The 19,607-nt window shown below is 37.4% G+C and overlaps 1 protein-coding gene across 1 annotated transcript in view; it reads left to right on the forward strand.

Annotated features, from left to right (window-relative positions):
- The window catches only part of Vps13c (vacuolar protein sorting 13 homolog C), a 148,560-nt gene that overhangs the window by 73,049 nt on the left and 55,904 nt on the right, over positions 1 to 19,607 (forward strand). The window contains exons 35-47 of the mRNA XM_028771361.1: positions 388 to 496; positions 3,205 to 3,338; positions 4,616 to 4,772; positions 5,973 to 6,052; positions 6,978 to 7,037; positions 7,857 to 8,019; positions 9,913 to 10,026; positions 11,067 to 11,170; positions 11,511 to 11,678; positions 13,492 to 13,796; positions 14,284 to 14,431; positions 16,157 to 16,307; positions 18,157 to 18,266. Coding sequence (XP_028627194.1) covers positions 388 to 496; positions 3,205 to 3,338; positions 4,616 to 4,772; positions 5,973 to 6,052; positions 6,978 to 7,037; positions 7,857 to 8,019; positions 9,913 to 10,026; positions 11,067 to 11,170; positions 11,511 to 11,678; positions 13,492 to 13,796; positions 14,284 to 14,431; positions 16,157 to 16,307; positions 18,157 to 18,266 — 1,803 coding nt within the window. The remainder of the gene's footprint in view (positions 1 to 387; positions 497 to 3,204; positions 3,339 to 4,615; positions 4,773 to 5,972; positions 6,053 to 6,977; positions 7,038 to 7,856; positions 8,020 to 9,912; positions 10,027 to 11,066; positions 11,171 to 11,510; positions 11,679 to 13,491; positions 13,797 to 14,283; positions 14,432 to 16,156; positions 16,308 to 18,156; positions 18,267 to 19,607) is intronic.

Genomic DNA, 19,607 nt, shown 5'->3' on the forward strand with positions numbered 1-19,607 from the left:
AGAAGTATGTATTACTTACATACTTCTTTTTAAGGAGATCAAAATATGCCTAAGGTAACTGTTGTATTCTTTAAAGAGTGATAGTTTCAAGAATTTGTTATTTAAAAAAATGGCTTAGAGTTCTTTAAATACAGTTCACTTTAAGTAAAAACCAGCCAATAGGGGTGACACTGATTTGCAAATACTATTATTTCTGTGTTTTAGCATTTTATTTGCAGAAGTGAAAGTGAAGCAAGTAGTAAATCCTCAGGTGCTAATCTACTCATGTCTCAGTTACTGTTAGGGTTATTCTGTTTGATTACTGAGAATCTCTTTTCTATATTGTAGTTCTTTTACTTTAAAATAATTTTTTTGTTTATTTCACATTGCTTATTTTTTATTTCACAGGTTAGTCTAAATCAAGATGATCTTAATCTTCTGTTTAGAATACTGGCAGAAAATCTTGGTGAAGCCACTGAAGACGTGGATAAAGGGAAACCTAGAATACAAGAGATAGGTGAGAGGCCGATGGTGGTGACGCATGCACACGTCTCTCTATAGTTTAGTACACACTGAATCTTGTTTTCAGGTTTAAAAGTGGTTTGTTTGTTTGTTTGTTTGTTTGTTTGCCACAGTAGGGATTGAACCAGGGTCTTGCCTGTGTTGTTGTGCACACTGTAATATTGAGTTACATCTGTAGCCTGAGACACAATAAACATGTATTGAATAAATACATATTTAAAAATTGTGACTTGTTTTACCAAGAAAAATAACAAGATGTTGTTGAATTCAAGCATGACTGAAGCATATTACCTCTTTGTAGCTAAGCAGACAGTTAACATCCAGCCTTTTTTCAAGCCACTTGCACTGGGAGGTCATTGAGAATGGTGGCCATTAGCCAGTGCTGGATCTCTGTAAAAAATCTTAATTTGTATATTAAAAAAAAATTGAAGAATGCTAGGCTGTGGCATTATATTCTATCTGATATTTAAATAAGACAGGGATAAAGTATAAGAATTTAAATTATTAATATTTGTCATTCTCCAAAGATAGTAAAGATAGTATATCTAAAATAAAAACAGCAGAAAGTTTAAATAATTAGTTACTGGCATTTTTACTTAAAAGTTATTAATATTTAAAGCCACTATTATGTATGAATAACACGCACGTGTATATGCACACATAACGGATATATATGCACACAGGATGTACCCTTGTTCTTTTCAAACTAGTGGTGGGACCTGTGTGTGCTCACTGCCCTTTGCTGACGCTTCTCTAAATAACAGTTGGAGCTGTCTATATTTCATACCCGTGTTATGCTGTGTGGTGACCTCCCTCCCTCAGTGCTTTTAATCATCTCCTGCCAGTAAGTTCTGTTGAAGAATCATCATTTTTAGCAAGCTTCTACAGAGAGATATTCAGGTTAAGTTTTTCACTCTTACCCATGTTGCACTGAAATGTCCCTTGATAACTACTTTGCATGCGTATCTGTCGTGTCTCATCAGTAAGAGGGCATATAATCTTTATTAATGGAACTCATATCTAACTAAGAGCTAAGTAAATACAGGTTTTAATAAATTAACTTAAAATATAAAACTTAATTGAGAATTTCACACATAGATATAATATGTTCTGGTTAATTTAAAATTTTATAGATTTAGAGGAATGTGTACTTTGTATCCTGTCATGTTGTTTTCTGTATCTTTCTAATAGATTTATTGATTTTCTGAAACTTTTGCCCATTGGCTGAGTGAAAATTATTTCACTGTATATTTTCACTTTTTTTTGTATAGGAGTCCAAGCACATAGCTCTAAGTGCTCACCTCAGAATCACTGCATACTCACTATGAGCAAGATAGAGCCTGTTCCTCAGCACCCTTCTCTCTGGGTCCTGCTGCTAGGATGGACCCTGCCTACCCCTGACCCACTCAGAGCTAACTGCTCTTCTGACCTTGATACTCAGTGCTTAATCTTGTTATTTCATGAATTTTTTTTGAGTGGAGCCATGAGTTTGCTCTTTGATGTTTGGCTTCTTTTCTGTGATTCATGAGATTCATTCAGGTGGCTTCTGTACTGGTCTTTTCTCCAGGGATCCCTGTTTCTGCCTATGAGGCTGGAATCACAGGTGAGCCTGTGCAACACTCAGCTCTTACTCAGTGCTCAGGAATCCAAACTTTTGTCCCCTTGCTTGCATGGCAGGTGCTTTAGCCACTGAGCCATCTTCACAGCCCTGTACTGTGGTTTTCATTTGGTCCTCACTACTAACAAAGTAAACTATTTTATATATGCCTTTTGACTACTTGGATATCCTCTTTTGTGACTGTCTAAACCTGTTAACAATTATTTTTATTTGATGCAATTCTGGAGTAAGATGATAGATGTATTATTGCCTTCCTAAGGGCATTAGTGAGCAGTGTGGATTTTCCATGTGGGTTTCTGGTATACATTATACTGCAGGGCTTTGGTGAATTGGTGGTCAGCATGATGCTATCTGCAATACTGTAGTGACAGTTGTATAGTTGATAGTGAAAGCTGTCAAGCCAGACTGATGGACTTGGATTGGCTCTTGCATGTGATACTAAGCAAGGCTCTAAATTTATCTAAAAAATTATTGTGCTCACTTGTGAGTTGGGGCTATGTTCTTTGCCCAGAAGGGCAGTTTAAGATAGTTTATGCATAGCTTATCATAAAGTATCTGGAATATGTTACAGATATAACAAATGCTAGCTTTATTATTTGTGTGTTATAGGTTAGAAAATACTTTTATTGCTCACCATGGCATGTGTTTCAGAATAGCATCAGTTATCCTTCTTATGCCTTAGCCATTCTACAGTCTGCTCTGTTTGGAGACCCTGCCATGTGCCATCTCTTTTGCCTGTATGGTTTTCATTCTTACTTTTAAAAAGGTGGGCTGTCCTTTCTGTGGAGGACTCTTCCTGCTCTGTGTGGGTAATTCTTCTGTATTAATATGTCTTCATCTCCTTGTCTTCTCTCTGTGCATTTGATGTCCAGCCCATTAACATTTGCCTGCTTGTTGTGAGTAGTTTTAGCTTAATCCTTTGATCTGACTTTCACTGTGTCTGTCTCTTTTTCTAAACTATGAGCTTTCCAAGGCTGAGAGCTGATATGGGTTTGTGGATCTTCAGATGCTCATACATGTTTACAGCAAGTATCTGTGAAAGAAATGAAAGAATAGAAGCACATGTTTCTCTTTAACACCTTTAGGTAGAACTAAAGCATTTGGAGAAGTCTCTACGCCGCAGGGTGTGCACACCACACAAGGTGTGCCAGTCACCAGAGTGGAAGAGGCCAGACCTGTGGACGTCATTAATGTACTGTTGAAGTTTGAAATTAAAGAGGTGCATAATTTTATCACATTTTATAAAGTGAGGTGAATAGATTATGGGTATTTCTAGTAGGCTAAATTTGTAGGTAATTGATATATATGAAAAAAAACCCTTAGACTGTTAATGTTAATAAATTTGAGAATTTATTAAGAACCAGTTACATTTTAGGGATCCAGTTGGGTTTTTTTTTGTTTGTTTTTTTGTTTTTTAAGAGAGAAATGGAAGCACTTCATGTAACTTGCTTTTTAGTCATTATAGGATGTTAGAATGTTGCTTGCTTTGGATTTTCATGTAAGAAGGGCAAGAGAGGTAAATAGAGGGATGTTTTGTAAATAAATGTTAGAAACTCTTCATAGAATAAGGCACAGATCATATACATTTAAAAATGCTATTTCAGTATGGATTTTCTTCTTTCTTTATCTATCTAACAGCTGTATAGTGCGTGTGCCAGAGCCAAAGATGAATTAGAAAATATATAGGTTCTAACAACAATGGTGGTATTCATTAAAAATATGCTCAGGATAGGCTACTTTCAGAGCCTGTGGTATAGATGGCAGTGACGGGCATCTGAGCAGGCAGAGAGGGTTAGGAAAGGTTTCTGGGAGGAAATGACATTTGAATGGAGTTTGTAAAGTAAAGTGAATAAATAGTTTGAGAAAATGGGATGAAGAAAGGGGCCGCGAGTTAGACAGAAAGGATGGGCATAGGTAGAAAGGGATGGGCATAGAACGCTCGTTCTTTTCCTAGCATTTATTATAGATGCTGTGACAGTTCCATCCCTGCAGACCTGGTTGAGCTAGAGAGGAAGGATTTGTGCCTGCTAGATGGATATTTAGCGTTATGCTCTTACTGTATACAGGGAGCTGCCAACTGGTGGTTAGAGACAGGCGTGCTCACATGAACTATTGTGCTCAGGATAGCACCCAAGGTTAAGAAGCCTTGCCTAGAGATTAGTGTAAAAACAACAGAATTTCAGACAGAAGGTGCTCATCAATTAGGACTTCTAGGATTGGAGCACTACCTGCCTCCCTTCTGGCTGCCCTTCCATTGCACCATTGTATTTTTATTTATTTTATTTCATTTTATTTTTGGTGCTTCACGTTTGAAAGTCAGTAGAAAACAGTGGTGGTATCTCAAATGTGTGTAATGTAAATAATGACAATTTTTCAGGCTCAGAATATCTTTTTTTGTGTGTGAATTTCTTTATTTCGCTTCATGTAGCTACTGAGTTCTTATTGGCACTATACAGTTGTAAAACAGTTTATGACACTCCATGCTCATTCTTTTAGGTTGTGGTTACATTGATGAAAAAAGCAGAAAAGAAAGGAAGCCCCTTACATGAACTAAAGATCCTGCATCTTGGGATGGAAGCTAAAGTAAAAGCCCATGACATGACTGCTGAAGCATACCTAAGAAAAATTACCATGCGGTGTTTCGACTTCCCTGGTAAGTGTGCAGGTCCATCTGTGGAAAGACAGTGCAGGTCTTAAAACCAATATAAACACAGGGCTCATTTTCTGCATTCTTCTAAGTACTGTGTATATTCCTTACATATCCAATTTGTTGGTGATGCTGTAATAAATCTTACCTAAATGATTGTAGTAACATTAAGAAGTCATATACTAGAGCCCAAAGACCCCCTTTGAAAACTTAATTCATTAAGAAGCCTAACTTCACATTGATTTAGTTACAAATCACATGAATGTTAAGGTCTGTTTTAAATTACATTAATGTGTGCTTGTAAAAAGTAAATGTTAAACAAAACATAAATATATAGAAGGAGACATTTAGCCTCAACTTCTGGTCTCACTTCCTCCCAAGTGACTATGAAGCTGTAGTCTAATAAACATCATGGATTTTTAAAATTCACTGTCTAAGCACTGGCGCCAGAAGACTGTTTTTACTCCTGTTGGTGATGTATCCAAAGCTGTGCAGACGCAGTGTCTGAGTCATCTTGCAGAAGAATGTATCTAGATCACGTTTCCTTTCTTATTGTGACTTTTCCAACTGTTCTGAATATTTTCTAAGGTTTTATAAAAAAAACAAACAAATGCTGCTATTGATTAGCTGCAAAAAAATGCACTTTAGACATATTTAACAATTAAGACTTTCAAAATAAAGATGGCGATTGCCCAATGGTAAAACCATTTTAGGAAGTTATTTAGAATTTTGTATGTATATATTCACTTTTAACTGAAATAAAAAAGCACTTAGAATTGAAAAAAAATTCACTGTCTAAGTCTGAGACTATCTGAATTTTATAGTTCTTGTTTGTTAAGTTTTTAAAGGACTCTGTAGAGCATTTTTGAGAAGATAAACTTGTGTTGGGAATAATCCCTTCTTGTGTTTTATAGCTGCTATTTCTTCTGTTACTGTTTGTTTACATGACGATAATACCTGTAGTACTCTATATGAGAGATGTTATTGTCTAGAGCTGTTTAGACTTGTTCATTTTGTGGTCTTTGATTTTTCTTTCCAGTTTTTCAGAGTTAGACTTACTGTGGTGTGATTGGTAGATAGCATAATACACTTGCCTGTATTATATATAGTTCTCTGATGAGCATTTCTCTGTAACTGGGTCTGTTTTATAAGATGTTTGAGGTGCTGAAAAGATGATGCAAATCCGAGTTGTCTTTTCCCTTCCAGATTCTAAAGGCGAGCCTCTGCACATTGTCAACACCTCTGATGTGTCTGATGGAACCCTCCTGAAAATGCTGTTCATCAAGGTGTCTGTTCTAGTTTCTTCTGTTGCTGTGATAAACATCCTGACAGAAAGTCAGTTTAGTGGAGAAAGGCATATATCACCTTATAATTCCAGGCAACTGTCTATCATTGTGGGTAAATCAGGAAGAAACTTCAAACACCCAGTGACATCACACATCCACTGTCTAGAGCAGAGAGAGATGAGCACATATGTGTTTCCTGCTTGTTTGTGCCCAGCTCTTTCTCTACTATTATACCATTAAAGACCCCTTGCTTAGCGAATAGTATGGCCCACAGTGGGTTGGGTCTTCCCATATCAGTTACCTGAAGAAAACTTTTTATAGACATGTCCACAGGCCAGCCCAGTGTAGACAACCCACATTGAAACTTGCTTTCCAGATGACTCTAGGTTTTGTAAATTTGACAGTTAAAGCTAAGCATCACAGAATCTCATTTCATTTTTCGGATTAATACTTAAATATATGAGATTACTTATTTTCCTCTCATACTTAATATTTGAATTCTTCCCTAAGTTTTTCAGTCCAAGTTGGTTGATGATGAATTATGGAAGCATATCAAAATTCTTTATACTCCATTAACCTAATGAGCTTCCCTGGGGAGTTGAATAGATAGGAGTGACCAGTCAAAGCTGAGCCATGTCCTGAAGCAAGCTGTGTTATAAATTAAGTAGCATCAGTTTCCACGTTTGGATGGGCCTACCCAATTATATGCACGGACATCTTCAGAGTAGAGTAAGGAGCTTGAAATTTTGCATCTCCAGTATGTAGAGCATATTTGTGTGGTCAGTTTTGGGGGCATATTCTTATTTGCCTATAAGGAACATCCTTGTTGGTTCTTAATAGCATACTTAGGTTGTAAAATATATGTTTTCAATGTGTGAAATTTTAGTGTTTTTACCTAAGTGGTTTAATTATCAATTGCTTTTAGGCAGACAGTGATGGACCAGACTTTAAGACCATTCATAATAACACCAAACAGAAGCTGAAGGTAAGGCTTTTGTAATTCATCTTAAGACTAGGTTCTTGAGATCTAATGGAGCTTGATGCCACTTTCAGTTGTAAGATATAGGATGTAAAATTAGAATTGGGGGCAGTAGTAATAGATGTAAAATTAGTGCACAGAGAACTGAAGTAAAGGTCTTGTCAAAACTTGTTTCTGAAAAGATTATTTTAAAATGTGAATGAGAAATTATTTGTAGAATATACAAATATTCTTTATTTTTAGGGAATTTTTTTTTTTTACTTTAGTGCAACATAGTTATTTGGCCTGATGTTGCTGGCAGCACTGAACATTTGAATTCTGTGTTGGCTTTAGGGTTAGAGTAAGATTAAGGATGAGGGTAGTGCACAGTCTAGTATAGACATACTCAGTCCATGTGGGCATATGTAGTTAGTGTAGGAAGACTCCTGTGTCCTTATTTAAGACTCATCAAGCTTGGCTGAGGTTAGAATTAATGTCTTCACTGGGAGTGGGTTATTGGCAGGTAAAGATTGACAGTATAATAGTACTGGAAAGGATTAGAATGATTCTAGTAATTCATTCTTCATTGTTTAGAAAGGGTCAAACTATTCTTGTGTTAGTTACATAGATTGAAACTCAACCCAATGGTATGACTGTGACCCCAGAGCTATGACCACTTTCCCCCCAGTGGTGTGACTGTCCCCCAGTGGCATGACCACCATGTCCCCGCAACCCCCAGTGGCGTGACTGACCCTCAGTGGCATGACCATATCCCCATCAGCATGACTGATCCCACAATGGTGTGAATATCCCTGAAGTTCTTGTTTCTGATGTTCATTGTCTTAGATTTCGTTTTCATCCTTGGACTTGGTGCTTCATTTGGAAGCTTTACTTTCCTTCATGGATTTTTTGTCATCTGCTGTTCCATCCTCTGACTCCTCCTCCTCTGAGAAGGAATCTGAGCTAAAGCCACTTGCTGGGGAATCCAGAAGTCTTGCCATCAAAGCCGGTATCAGTTTCTCCTATGTGCTCTCATAGAATAACTCGTATTTGCAGCTAGAGTAAATGTTAACAACTTGACGAACACAGTATCTAACAATGAGGGTAGCTTCAGAAGACAGCAACTTCTATTCTTACAGGATTGCATACCAGTTTATTAAAGAATTTGAAATAAATGTTAATAGTAATCATGTACTTCCAGTTGATTTCACTCTCTGGCTCTTATATGAAATAGAATCTGTAGATTCTTAGCATTGACACATCTTTCAGCCTTCTGTCTCGTAACAGTGAGAAGGTAAGAAGTTAAAACATGGTGGCTGTCATGCTCAGTCACAGAGGCCCTTTTAAGTCAGTGCTGCTGTGCACAGCAGCTGTGAGTCTTTTTGGGACACCAGCCTGACCTCTTTCAGTCACACATAGAACTTGGTCTGTGTTCACCACATATATATTACTTGTATTTTGAAATTTGGATATACAATACTGAATGAATGAAGGATATGTACTTGATTTTTAATTCAAACATTTAATTACTTTTAAAAATTATATAAATTTCTGGTTATTCCCAGCTTGAATTACATCTATATTACTGATATCTTAAGTATAAAATTTTTAGCACTAAAATTTTTCAGTCTGATACAAGGACCTGAACTTTTAAAACCATAGAAAAATAATGTCCTTAGAAGCATAATTCTACCTTCTTTGTTGTTTTGACAGTGTCTTGCTGTGTACCCTAAGCTAGCCTCAAACTCTTGATCTTCCAGCCTCAGCCTCCTAAATGGGAGAAATTCCTGACTTCTTTATCATAATATGCTTAACAAGCTAAGATCTTTAAGAGAGAGGTTTCTTAGAGTTTTCATCTCTTTATAACATATGAATACACCATTCATAGCTCATCTGAGTGAATGCAAGGCCAGTGTTCAAGCTACATTCAATGTCCAAGCAACATTAGCCCAACTGAACTGTTCTCTGGTTTTACTGCACAACTTGACTTTATGGCTTCTTTATCCTATATCGGATATTAAAACAGCAAATAGCCTGTAGTACTAGGATTAAAAACTGAGAGCCCCCTGCTTTCTGTTTATAGGAAAGTTCTATTTCCTGCATGTAAGACAGAGTCATGGGAAAGCAAATTCTAAATAAATTAGTAATACCTACACAAAAATTAAACTCATTTAATGGTGATTCTTTTTTTTCTTTTTTCCTTTATTTGGTTATTTTGAAATAACATCTTCCTAAGTAGATGGCTTGAGTTCACTCTATAGCTCAGGCTAGCCTCAAACTCAGGTAATCCTACTTTAGCTTCTTGAATGTGGGATTTTCTAACATTCTTAGCTTGACTATTTTCTTATATACACATTTTTTGGTGATTTTTTTAAACTTTAATACATTATATGCTTTTCTTAGTGACTCTGTTGTAGAATTACTTATGGATCCATGGCATATAATCTAAAGAAACTGGGTTGTTTTTTTTTTTCATTAAAGAACAGGTAAAGAACATAAATAATACATAAATAATATGAATTTCATTGACTGCTTATCTCAATTTTCATAAATTATTCTTTGATCTAGTATGTGATATGACTAATTAAAATTTTTGTACTAACCCATTTCTAGACTCTAATTTAGAGGGTTTCTTTTTTTCCCCTAGGAGAAACAAACAGCTTCAGGAGCATGTTCACCTAGTGAGTGGTATCATCAAGGTGTTACGGTTGCCCTATTCATAACTGAAGGGCATTCATAACTGCTAGGTTTCAACTGAGTGACAAAATTCATATTTATATTGCCTTAACAGAGACCGCAGTGGTTCCTTTTGTGCATTATATGACTTTTATTGGTGAACTATACTGTTTTCTCATCTTTCTGCATCACACAACACTGACCTCTGGCTTCCACTGCTTTTCAGTGCCCAGCTCTTATGAAGGTGACGTGTTTGATTTGAAGGTCACAGCTGAATTAAATGCCTTTAACATCTTCATTTGTGATCAGAAGAGTAACATAGCAGAAATTAAAATACATGGCAAGTAATTCTTTTTACATAGTATATTGGAAAGATGGCTGGATTAGTTTGTATTGAAAATATATGCAAACTTTAAACAAATGTGCTTTGAAACTTATGATTTACTCCTAACTTGAGATATTTTTTATCCATTTAAAAATTTTCAGAATACGTCTGAGGCTTAAGATTTATATTGTGGTTTCCTTTTCAGAATAAGAGAACTTTAAACTTAGATGAGTATCATAGTAACTCTCAGGGTAAAAATAAAAGTCATTATCCTTGTTTTCCCTTGCATTTTGAGCATATATAGATTAGCAAAATTAATTTGTAAAAGACATTTTAAACTTTTTGTGAGTCAAGACTTCAGCCTCAGGTTATACAGTAAGTTCTTAGAAGTCTGGCATGGCTCAGACCTTGAAGCTAACCACAGGATAATGTTGAACATTTTAATTTAGCTTTTTGTTCCTTACTTCCTCTGTAAAGATTGTTATGAGGGCAACGTTTATATATTTATTTGTGCGTGAACAGGTGCATTTGATGTTGTAAGCAGTTTCAGAAGACTGAAACACAGCCGTATTCAGCAGACACTACCAAGTCTTAGTTGAAGGCAGTCTCCTGTCTGTGATATAATGAGCATGGCAAACTTCTGACTTTAGAAGATTAGACCATAGATATAAATTATTGTAGGAATAATTCTAAGCTGTAAGGGGACGCTCATTTCAGTTTTAAAAACACATGTTTATGTAGTGCATTTGAAAATACTAAGTCTACCTTAAGTGAGTGGCTCTGGTCTAACCAATGTATAGCATAATGTTTTCAGAGAGTGTGTCACTAATTTATTTAAAACTTTCTAGTTTTATTTTTAATTTCCTAAAGTGTTATGTATGAGGAATATGCTGACTTAAAAGTGCCTCAGTGTTTTTTGGATACCACATACATGGGAGGTGATTGTGTTAACATGTTCCATAGTAATTTTTCTTTATCTTGTATTTCAGTTGCATGTTAGTGCATGTAACCTTCTTTAAATAAGGAAATATCTGTAAATTGTGTCTCTTCTGTAGGAATGGATGCCTCTATTTCTGTGAAGTCGAAGCAGTCCGATGTGTTTGCCAGACTTAGGAATATCATAGTTATGAATGTTGATTCACTGTCCATTCACAAAAAGGTAATCACAAAACTGATTTCTGTGTTGAAGTGTGGCTTTTGGGGACCAGATGCCGCTACACATTTGATATTTGTCTGACATGTTGGGGGCATATTGGGGCTGTGGACAAAGATGGGAGGTCATGTGTAATGATTAGGAAAAGTTATTCCTGGGAAGCGTGGTGGTAGGTTGGTACTTTATTAATGAGGTGACATTTATAGAAATGGAGAGCATTGGATGATGTTGAATTTCCATGAGGCTTTTTCACCTGTCGGGCTCCTGTGGTCAGGAAGTGTCCTGAGGGTTCCGAGAGTACGGTTCTGTAGCTCTGACGGAATAACCGATTGTCTTGTAATGTCAGGCTGTCTCTATTTTGGGAGATGAAGTCTTCCGGTTCCAGATGAGTCTATATCCAGATGCCACAGAAGGAGAGAATTATGGAGACATGTCTAAAGTGGATGGCAGACTTAGTCTCAAAGTGGGCTGTATTCAGATTGTCTATGTTCATAAATTCTTTATGTCTCTCTTGGTAAGTTCATTTCTACTTGTTTTTTTTTCTCACTGAGTATAAATATTGTGGCTATGTATCTGAACCTAGATAGTTAAATTTCCACTACTAGGGCATGTTTATTAGCCTCCCATCACTGATAAAATGCCTGAGATGAATAGCTCAAAACAGGAAAAGACTTATTTGGGCTTGAAGATTACTAAGAGTTTTTCCTCCATTCCTTGGCTCTCTTGTTTTAGGGTTTGTGATGAGGGAGACCATTCAGAAGGAGGGCATGTGCTAGGCAGGACTGGTGACCTCATGGATGCTGGGGAACAGAGAGGGGAGATGGGGCCAGGTCTCAGTGTCCTCATATAGAGCATACTCCAGTGACTACACTTCTTTCCACCAGGCCCTCCTTTCTAATGGTGCTGGTGCTGGCAGTTGTGTTGCAGCCTGGTAGCCCAGTCCTCAGTACAGGTTCCTTGATGAGCATTTAAGATTCAGACATAATGAAGGTCTGTGTAAACACCCGAACTCTGAACAGAATGTTCTAAATAAGCAAATCTTTTAAATGTTGGTAAAGCAAATGGAATTTAATTCTTAAAATTATTATGTGAGTGACTTACACATGAATGATATGTGTGGGCATGTATGACACAGTATCCTGTTTGCTGGTCAGAGGACAACACGGTGGAGTCTGTTTTCTCCTTCTACCTTTCATGGGTTATAGGGTTCAAATTCACATTGCCAGGCTTGGGCAGTAAGCACCTTTTACCAGTTGAGTCATGTTGCTAGCCCCAAACTGGAAGCTTTAGTCATTGTTTTGAACATAAAATCTGTAATTCTCTAACATTTTCATAGTACTTTTAAAGTACTTTTTGCTATTTTGTCTTTATCTATATATGTACACAAACACATATACAGGTATGTACTGTTTGGCTTTTAGTACTTGTTTATTAATACACAGGATCTCATATAGCCCAGACTGGCTTCAAGTTCACTACGTAGCCTAGGATGACCTTGAATTTCTGATCCTTCTGCTTCTACCTTCCAAGTACTGAGAACTAAAGGTTTGCATCACCATATTTAGCTATTATTTTATGTATTTTATTGTTTGTATGATTTGATATTGTAATTTAGGGCTTTTCAATATTAGTTGTTTGAAATAATGCCTAAAAGTCATCATGTAGTTGAAAAATAAATATTGAAACTTAGTTTTGACAATATTTGTAATAAACAAGGCCACGAAATTCTTATTTTTACTGGGTCCTTGCAAATCTTGGTCTGAAGAGTTTAAACCTGCCAGTTTGTGAGCTTACTATTCATCCATTTAGACCTAAACCATCATGTCTGTGTTTTTAGAATGTGTGTATCTTGGAGCAGTGAGAAAGATGAAGTCACTCTGTATGATTAATGGATACATGCTAAGAAGATTGGTTTTAGATTCTTCATTTGGAAAGTACTTCATTTTCAATTGAAATAGAGATGAAGTGTATCTTAACCACAAAAAACTTTAATTAATGATTGCTTTAATTAATGACTCCTATTAATGATTGCAAGATGATAGACAACCATATTTGCATACCTCCAGTACATTATAAAAATCTTCATGAACGAGCTGCTAAGGCATTAGTCGCTGTTCTGAACAAGTTCTCTGAAAGTACAGAGTGGAGTCTGCTTTGCGATAGAGGGCTGTCCAGTATCTTATCATTTAAATTCTGATTTAAGGTGCCTGGTTATTCTGAGGAGAATGGTGTTTAGGTCATAAATCATGTTCCTCTGTGTGCCCTCTTCATTGAGCTTCCCTTTCATTTCCTTGGGAGACTGTCTACCTGTCATTCTCTCCTAACAGAGCTTCCTCAACAATTTCCAAGCTGCTAAGGAAGCCTTGAGCACAGCCACAGTCCAGGCTGCAGAGAGAGCAGCATCCAGTGTGAAGGACCTGGCCCAGAAGAGCTTCCGTCTCCTGATGGACATCGACTTGAAAGCACCTGTCATCACGATTCCCCAGTCTTCTGTGTCACCTAATGTCATTATAGCAGATCTAGGCTTGATTAGAGTTGAGAATACGTTTAGCTTAGTTTCTGTGCAGCAGCTCGCTCTGCCCCCAGTGGCCGACAAGATGAGCATCCAGCTTACTCAGCTGAAGCTGTCCAGGTACATGTGTGTTGTGGGACCATTTGTTGATTTTCTGTTCATTGTCATACAATTTTTTTTACCTACAGTAATTACTGTGATGATCCTTAGCTCTCATCTTTGTTTATTCTAATCAGGAGACTTTGACTACTGTTTTCTGGCCAGCAGTTAATAGCAGTGTGCTTTGTAGGGCCTGTGTTTTGTCTTAATTTTATAGTGTGATTATTTTTTTCATTTTTAAAAAAGTGCTTATAAAATTAAAATTTCCTAATGGGAAATGGGGATGGTCCACATGCCTCTTTTCCCACCTATTCAGGATGCTGAGGTGAGTGAGGTATGAGCTCACAAGCTTGAGATGAGTTTAGTCAACATAATGAGAGCCTATGTCAAGATGTAAACTATAGTGTGCTCAGTAACATTTATAAAAGCATTTGAAACGTGGCAGTCCTCAGTTTAAGTAAGCTTAAAAGTACATAGATATTTATAAAAATCTTTGTTTTTCTTTCAGAACTGTTTTACTGGCTGACTCACCTCAGCATGACATTGAAATCTTAAAACCAGTGAACATGCTTCTGTCCATACAGCGGAATTTGTCGGCAGCATGGTACACACAGATTCCAGGCATGGAGATAAAAGGAAAACTTAAGCCTATGCAGGTACGTCTGTAAACTGTGGGAAGCGCTGCGTAGGCTTGCCTTGCTGCCAGCGCAGTTTCTGGTGTGTCTGAAAATTAGCAATGAGGTTGTCCTTGTCTCACACTATCCTTTATTCCACTTTATTTAGGCATTTAGGAAAACCAGGATCTGGCTGGTGGGGATCTACTGAAAATATCTTGCTTAATTTGGAAAATTCGATTAATTTCTCAATGTAGTGAAATTGTCAGAGAATTAAAAGTGAGGCTTAGATACTATATGCAAAAGAAAAGTATTCCTTCTAGGTTTAGGGATATTTTTTGATGCATGATTTGCATGTATTGAGGCACAACAGCTTGGGTAGTATTACAATGTATAGGGACTCTTTTTATTTAGAAATAGTTACTTGAGCAGGCATGTACATTTATTTGGGAAGCAGCAGTATTTTCAGAGGTATAGTTTGGGTCTGTCTGGGTTTCTGAGAGCAAGTGTTAAACTGGGAAGGATATCAGTAGATGTCCCCAGCAGTGTGTTTCCAGTAGATTACTTGGACAGTTCTTAGAAACCTTGGGATCACCTCTCAGCATTGTCCTCCAGATGTATGGAAGGGCAGTAGGTGATGTAGTTTCTCAAGTTGGCTAGTCTGTAGGCAGGCCTGTCACCTTGGGTAACATCACAAGCTTCTTTAATGAAAGTCTTTTTATCTTTAGGACATTAATAATAATGCCTTTCTAGTGGAGAGCTGAACAACATGAAACATCCAGACTGAATGAGACTGCCAAAGTCTATTAAGATCCATTAGTTCAAGCTTTGCTTTGAAGCTTTTCATCCTTCTTCTTGGACAGCCCTCCCTCCCCACGGCACATACAACAATCCATACAAAACACATCTTCAAGCACTAACTTCCTGCCTATATGATGATGAGGGAACTCAAAGCACCGGGTAGTAGCCAAGAAGAACCTTTTGCTTATCCCAAGCCCAGCCCTCTGATAACAAACGTGGCACCTTAGTAGCCTTTGGCAGTCTCATTCAGTCTGGATGCTTCATGTTGTTCAGCTCTTCACTAGAAACATATTATTATTAACGTCCTAAAGATAAGAAGACTTCCATTAAAGAAGCTTAGAAACTTGGTGCACAGAGAGCTTAAAGGCATAGAGCTGATACAGATCTGTCTTGAGGTTTTTATTCTTTCTTTTCATCTCATCCTTTTGTAAACGGTAAAAGGGAGATGCTGCCTTCCTGGTATGCATGACAGCTTTAGAAAGTACTCAGCTAATTTAATTAAATTAAATTTAATATAATTTGGATTAGCTATAATTATAAAAGGTTCTATTACTTGCTAAGATAAACAGATATTTTGTGTATATCCAGTTTAGTCTGTGCTGAGAACAGAGCTGCAGAGCATGAGGACATCTCAGTTCTAGTAGAGATCAGAAACTGAATTGAGCTTGGAGGAAGCACAGCATAGCAAAGGCACTGGTACCAGGTGAAATGCGAGAGGGGCAGAATGGAAACTGGAGTGAGGCTAGGAAACAAAACGGTGGTATGGTCCCAGGTCAGGCAGGAAGGGCATTGGCTTCCAGAGGATCTAGCTGCACTGGAGACATGTGTCTCTATTGATTCTGTAGTCTCAGCATACATGTGTGTTTTCTCAAAAAATGGATTAATCATTCGTTCATCTCTAAAGCCTATAAAGGCATAATACTGTGTTTTTCTTAGATTATATAAACAAATTATGGTGGTTTTCAGGTTGCTCTCAGTCAAGATGACTTAACAGTTTTAATGAAAATTTTACTGGAAAACCTTGGGGAAGCTTCTTCACAACCAAGCCCTACACAGTATGCACAGGAGGCTGTAAGAGTGAAGAGAGATACTCGGAGTGGGCCTGACTATCTTAAAGGTAAAGGCTGATGCAGGCTTTTATGTTGATATTAAAAAACTATCAAGATCATACATTGTTCTGTTAGCTCTGCAGCACAGTGAAAGGATCTGCTGTTCTTAGTGGTTACTATGGAAGGTCTGCTGGAGTTGGGGCTGCCTACTGAAGGGCCCAGGGGAGGTCGTATGCGTTGTTTATGGTGAGGGGAGGATCAGTTGTTCTTCCTGCATTGTGATTATTTGTGGCTGGCTTATGGAAGCTAAATATGCTAAATTCACTGGGCACTGAGGTGGTCTACATTGAGAGAAAATTCAAAGCAGGTAGGTAGTGTAGGAAGATGTCCAAATAATTCAGAGAAAAAGGATCTTGGTATGTTGACTGAATCATGAGGAAGGAAGGCATTCTCTCACAGTAGCAGCTTTATGCCTGGCCTTAGTGGAGAATGATGCTGTGAGTGTACAGGACACGTTTAGATTATTAAAGTTAAATGTGTTAAGAGCTCTGTGGCCCTTTAAATTCAGCCATTTAAAGTGGTTCATGGAATATAATTTCAGTTTTTTGTTTCTTTCTTTTCCTATTGTTTTTGAGGACGACTCTCACTGTGTAGCCAAGTTGGCCTCAAACCTGTGATGGTTCTGCTGATTGGGTCCCTGGATGCTCTACCATGACCAGCTTTACATTTTCCATTATTTAAAGCCATCAATGTGGCTAGCAGATGTTTTATGAGATAGTCAATAGTTGATATTTCCACAACTAAAGCAAGATAAAGACCATTTATGCCCATGAACACTCTAGACTGTTCTGTGTGCTTTATGAAACTCTGGACATCAAGTTAACTGTTGAAGCTGCCATCAGTGATTACTATTATGGTAACAGCATTGCTTCTATTGCAAGGCATTTTTGGGATTTTAAGAGTGTGTAAAAGAGGTTTCTGGTTTAAACAGATGAGCCCAGACTCCTTTGAGTTTGGGTTATGTTGGATGTGGACAGATACTAGATAAGTAGGCTGTCGTTAAGTTAGATTGGACACTGTGGAGATGAACAAACTTTGGCAAGTAATGGTCTTGTTGGATTTAGCTGTGATCACATTTGTGATTCTAGTTCTCATTTTCTGGTTAATGGGACACCTGGGAAAATATAAATGTGTTCAGATGCAAACTACAAATACCGTGAAGGTTGGAACAGAAGTTCTTTTCTGAAACCATGGAGCTAAAGCCCCAGGTTTTTTCCAGCCTACAAAGACTTGAGGTGACTTGATGTGACTTTCCTAAAGAATGACCCATGGTCTCCAAAAGGATTGTGGAGTTGCTATATTAGAGCACTCAAGCAAGATTTGTTCTGTGTATCCTGCCTGTCTAACGATAGGAAGGAAAATGAAGTTCCTTCTGGAGTCCCTTCATGTTAGTATTCCAACAGTTCCCATCATGATATGCTCCAGCTCTGCTAGTGTGCTCGTCTTCTCTTCTAAGATGCGTTAGCCCACTGAAGATCTTGGCCAGCCTCTCAGTCTAGGCAGCGTTTGACCTCATTGTATGCTCAGTTTTATAATGTCTTGAGCATGTCCGAACCAGTTAGGACAAATGTGCTGTGGTTATTACGGGAACTAGTCTTACTTTAAAGGAACGTTTCAAACATTTGTCTTGATATTATTTATAAGATCACTTTTTTCCTGTAGTCTACTTCTGACACTTTGCTATTTACTGAATATATATTGATCAGTCACCATATATTGCCATTTTTATTGTCTGGTGAGTTACTTAAATATGATATAAATTTGGAATAATAATGTATCATCCCAGCTTTAAAATGTCTAAAATAATGTACCTCTGTGAGAGCTCTGTGATTTTCTTACTTATGTTTGAACTATCAGAACAAGAGCTGATGGACCCAAAGCCTCCTGGGGACCAGACTGTCACTCTTCAGTTTGATTTCCACTTTGACTCTCTTTCCGTCATCCTTTACAACAGTGATAGCTGCCAGGTAAGGAGGACATTTCTGTTGCCAGGGGTAAATCCTTTGGTCTTGAGAGTATTCAGCTTTTGAATGTTGCCATTTTTTGTTCTATTAATAGAATTCAGTGCTCTGTTGCCAAGGGTAAATCTGGTCTTGAGAGTACTCAGCTTTTGAATGTTGGCATTTTTTGTTCTATTAATAGAATTCAGTGCATCTACAAACCACTATTTGACCTGAAAAATGTGCTTGGGTCTGTAGGCGGCTGTGATTCTAATCCTGCCAGGCTAAGAAAATATGCATAGGGGTTCTCTCTTTCCAGTAACACAGTCACAAGTGCATTCTATCCATCACTAACAGAGAAGTTTTACATGTGACTGACAGGCCATGTGCTTAATTTAATGCATCAGTAGTCATCACTATTTAGGAAGAATAATTTAATACTGTCTTTGGAGCCTTTTATGATTATGTCTTAGTCTTAGATAAACATCTATATAGTAGATCAAAGTACTTTAGAAAGCCACTTTGCATTGCATAATATCTTATAATAAATATTTTTATTTTATAAATTAGTTATGTGATATTTTAATGCCTATAGCATGTCATATAAATACCCATAATCTATATTTATTATAGATTTTATATCCATGGTCATGTGCATTTCATATGCTAATTTGCATTTATATTTTCTAGAAGTTATACAATATTCATATATTTCTACAGTTGAGCTTTGTGATAATGTCTGTCATTTACGCATTGAACTGCTTAAATCTGTCTTGTGGTGTTCATGCAAGCCTCAGCAAATGCCTTTATTGACGATGAAAGTTACACCCACTCTTCATTTCGCTTAAGGACAGTTGTCTGTTGATCCAGCCTTAAGATGCTGCTGCCATTTTCGGCTTCTTTCTTTAACCTCACTCATTCAGACTCTGCCCGCTGTCACTTTTCTTTTGGTGAATAGCCCTCTTTTCATGTCATTTCTCACTGCTTAATTCAGACTTTGTTTTTTAGCTCACACATGTGTTGCAGTGGCTTTATCTGTACTAGGCAGTGGTATAGTGTGTGCCCTTGCTGATTCTCATGGAGCCACTTAGAGCTTCTCATTTTGCTTAGAAACATTGAATGTTATGCTACATGATCCTCACTTTATGTAGAAAGCACTCATTCCAGATCATCTGTATCAGGGATTGATTGGAAATGTCTGTGTATTACAGGCATCAGCTGTATAACAGGCCATTTCTGTTGATAGTAACACAAGTTTGCGTGTCTGTGTTTATAAGGTAAAAGTATTCTGTTTGCCAGTAATTCTATCATTCACAGTGCCTTGCATTCACTGTACTGTCTGGAATCAGTGCACATGTTGAGTAGTGA

The sequence above is a fragment of the Grammomys surdaster genome, unplaced genomic scaffold (genome assembly GCF_004785775.1).
Source record: "Grammomys surdaster isolate TR1022 unplaced genomic scaffold, NIH_TR_1.0 206, whole genome shotgun sequence".
NCBI lineage: Eukaryota > Metazoa > Chordata > Mammalia > Rodentia > Muridae > Grammomys > Grammomys surdaster.